The sequence below is a fragment of the Notothenia coriiceps genome, unplaced genomic scaffold, assembly GCF_000735185.1.
Source record: "Notothenia coriiceps isolate Sejong01 unplaced genomic scaffold, NC01 NC01_scaffold00002818, whole genome shotgun sequence".
Taxonomy (NCBI): Eukaryota; Metazoa; Chordata; class Actinopteri; order Perciformes; family Nototheniidae; genus Notothenia; species Notothenia coriiceps.
Genome location: NW_011335519.1, coordinates 2,501 through 6,495, shown reverse-complemented (window position 1 = coordinate 6,495; position 3,995 = coordinate 2,501). Strand labels below are relative to the sequence as shown.

General features: G+C 41.9%; 1 protein-coding gene across 1 annotated transcript; it reads left to right on the top strand.

Annotated features, from left to right (window-relative positions):
• The first annotated feature begins 307 nt into the window (after positions 1 to 307).
• sertad4 (SERTA domain containing 4) lies at positions 308 to 2,465 on the top strand. Its single transcript, XM_010765860.1, has 2 exons — positions 308 to 445; positions 1,423 to 2,465. The coding sequence occupies exons 1-2, from the start codon at positions 308 to 310 to the stop codon at positions 2,242 to 2,244; spliced, it is 960 nt and encodes a 319-aa protein (XP_010764162.1). The 3' UTR covers positions 2,245 to 2,465.
• The last annotated feature ends 1,530 nt before the right edge of the window (positions 2,466 to 3,995 follow it).

Below are 3,995 nucleotides of genomic sequence, written 5' to 3'. Positions count from 1 at the left end.
CGCCCTACTACATACAGTAGTGCAGCACATGCACCTGAGCAATTAACTAAATAACATATTAGATGTCATTTAAGGATTAATTTAGGTACACTGCTATTTGAATAGTCATTTCAGAATCAACTGAGTTACCAAAGAAAGCTGTTCTTCTAGAAAAGCTGGCTGTCCTTAGGCTTCTATTGGTTCTAATGTTCAACTCAAGCTTAACCAGGGTGACTGTTAACAAAACATTTTCTCCATTCAAAGGCTAGTGTCTTGCCTAGTATTATATTTATGTTGTTTTTACACCACTTTTGTTAACAACTCTTAAATGTACGTTGTGTCTGCAGCCCCTCCCTGCAGACGAGCTCCTGATCATGTCTCAGTATCAAGGATTGCGTACTTCAAGAGGAAGTTTGTGGATGATGAGGATGAGCCGCCCTTCAGCTTCAGGACTTACTGCCAGACTGTACGTTTTGACACACACACATTCTTAATACACTCAGTACACAGTGTATCCCAACTGACCTCATTACAATGCCATACTCTTAAATAACTCCAGTATCATTTTCTACTGTGAATTTAGCTTACAAAACATTTCAAAGCTGCAACCAAACTGCTTACTATTATACCGTATCATTTGTCATCATTCATTTTGACTGTCACTGTGTCAGAAATCATATTCATCCAACATGTCCTATATGATGTAATGTGATTACAAAGTGTCCTCTATAGTCACCTAACAGAAATAACAGACACTTAGGAGTCATAAAAATTCTGTTTTGCATGACTTACATATTTGTTTCAGTTATGGGAATGTATAAGGGCACCATACATTGTATAAATCTGCATGAAAGTAATACATGTTGGTGTTTTTCAAAAAACAATCATGCATGCAAGCATACAACACTGCTACCATCAGATGGGTTATAAGGGTAGTGCCCATTGGTGGAAGAAGTACTCAGAACCTTTACTTAAGTAGAAATCAAGTAAAAGCCCTAATTGAAACTGTGACTTCAGTAGAAGTACCAGTATTACGAGCAAAATGTACTTCATGTATTAAAAGGTATAGATATCATACTGTTTTTATAAAGGACAAATGCATGTTGGATCATTTAAATGTTGCAGCTTATCAATATGGGGCCAATTTACTATGTCAAATACTTAGTATATTAGCAATACAAGTCAGGCAAAATATTACTTAAGTACTGTAGTTGAGTAAATTTACTTTTTGCACTGGTAGTGCTACATTGGTTGAGTTAGGTTAACGATAGACAAAAAAGGGATTCATTAGCCTGCATCTCACTTTTTTGAGTTAGTTTGCATTAACATTATTTCTGCCAGAAAAAAATATAAAACCCCTTCACTCTGTCTCTCAAGTCATTTATATTTGGTGTCTGGGTTTCTATCAACTGACAAGGCTACATATATCTAACGTGTCCTCAGGTTGCTCCGGTGCTCGAGGAGCGCACCCACGTGCTGCGCCTCTCCCTGGAGAAGATGCGCTTCATCGACGACCCCGAGGCCTTCCTCCGGCGCTCCGTACTCGTGAACAACCTCCTCCGGCGCCTGCGGACCGAGATCCTCCTCCAGAGCGCCGACTGGTGCTTCCCCCCAAACGCCGCCTTCACCCCCGGCCCCCCGGCCCCCAGCGCTAACCCCTCCCACCAGGCCCTCCACGGAGCAGTGCCCACCCGCATCTGCTTAGCACCCCAAGCCGGACCTCCTTTCCGTAAGCGCTTCCGGGTGGTCCGTGCGGGGCAGGGGGATCTACGCCCCGACTCCGCCCAGACGTGCTGCTGCATCTACGCAGCGGCGGCGGCTGCAGGACACTACCTCCACCTGCCTTTCTCCATGTACGACGCAGCACTCTCCACCTGCCCGTCTGCACCGCACTCCTCTTTCTTTCAGCTAGCTGGCCATAGTAAGTTAGGGCTGACGGTGGCAATAGAAGAGCATGACGATGAGGATGAAGAGGAGGAGGAGGAAGAAGAGGAAAATGAAGATGAAGAAGAGGGGGAGGAAGAAGAAGATGATAGAAGAGAGGCAGGGACTTCCCTGGATGTTGTTAAGGACAAGTCAAGCCAGAAAAGCAGGACTAAGACCTTGCTGGGTCACGCACATATAAGGACAGAGGAAGACCGCTGCATGACAGATAGGGAGGAAGAGGAGGAGGAAGAGCAGGAGAAAGAGGAGGAGGAAGAGGAGGAAGGGCAGGTTGTTCTTCAAAAAGTCAGCCTGTGGCACCGCAGGGCTCATAGACACTGATCTTGCTTTCTGAGAATGTAAATGTAACGATGACGACAGCTGTCCTCAGATGAAGATACTTTCTCCTCAGACGATGGAGGTGTGAGCTACCTACTATAGTAATGCCAAGTCAGCTTTATTTGGATGCGCTAATACAGTGGTGCATGTTTTTGTAGGCCGACCCGGAAGTTAGCATCACAGGGGCTCCCTCAACAAATATCAAATGTGATTTTTCCATTGGATTTTGGAATATTGCAGAAAATAAACTCTCTGGCAAACACATGTTTATGATACTTAACAGTTTTCATTCAGAATGATAATCTCCACATATTAACATATATTTTTCTTCACGTGAATTTGACGGCAAAATTTAAAAGGTTGAACTCGCTTCAATCGCGTCTATCTGAGTCTTTACATTGATTTGAACGGACGCGATGCGATCCAAAAATCATATCGCGTCCGGTGTGAATGCACTGTTAGACATTCACGAGTGGGATATTAACTGACGTATTCTATGTTGTAAAACAAAACATGGAAATCTCTTCAGCTTGTGTTAACCACAGACCTTATTTTGGAAATATAACAAAAAATACGTTGAAAAACGACTTCAAGACGAGGGAGTTTAGGTGTGCTAAAATGCTAACTCATTTCCAGAGCTTAGGACTCATTCCTGCACTACTCTATAAACTTCAGGATTGCGCACATCAACTTTATTATTTTGCTTGTGTTAAGATCACGTAAAAAAAAACTACATAGGAAGATCTTGGCCACTATTGGCACTGGAATACTTTTGAGAGATAGATAGATAAATAGGCTAAGGTCACATAGAGTGGGATCTTCAATCCTAAAAGTAAAGTGAAGGGTCTCCAAGACCATTTTTACAGCCCCACAGCACAAAACTAAAGGTCTTAGTAGGGTTTATATTGGTGCACCGGTCTTGTTTCAGGACCCTAAACAAGCCTACAAAAGGTGTTGTGGATTTGGGAGTGTGTGCTTCTGTGCATGTATGTGCGTGAGTCAGCAAGATATTATGTAGCATTTTAAAACTTGATTGAAGCAGTTGTTTTAATTAAACATGGGTATATTTTAAAGCTGTCTCAGGCAATGGCGTGCGACTGTGCTGCAGTGGCGGCATCATGTGTTTTTCTTCAGATTACTTTAAGAGACAACAATCATAAACATTTAAAATGTTAAATCTCAAGTTCAAGTGCCTTAGTGTTTTTATAGATTCTTGTATATTGTGTGTTAATGTAATTCTTCTTGTTGCTAAGTATCTTGCATTCCAAGTGACTGCGTTTGACTGAAACAGGACATAGGCATGTAGTTAAATGCAGGGATTCTGTGTCTATGAAAGCTCAAACTGAATTTCAACACTCAAAATGCATGTTTTCAAGCATTACGTGTCTTGACAACGCACACACTTGAAAGCAACTTTCAAGTGAAGTTGCTAAAGTCTTGTTCAAAACCTCCTTTACTTAGATTCAATCAGGAGAGGCTTGTTATGGTTGGGTCGCTCTGTCCATTGATGAAGTTTCACCAATAGTCTGCAGCATTATGGATTATAACCAATAAGGTTCATCACGGAAATACATGTATAGCAAACACAACAGGACAAGTCAGATTCACTCAGTTCTATTTGAAGTTAAAGGAATAGTTTGTCATTTTAGGGGATATACTTGCAATTAAAACCTTTTTGCAGTAACAGTACCGGCACTTCTAAAGCTGACTAAATGACATGTTATATCCCAATGGTTTTACGAGGGGAGCCTTAC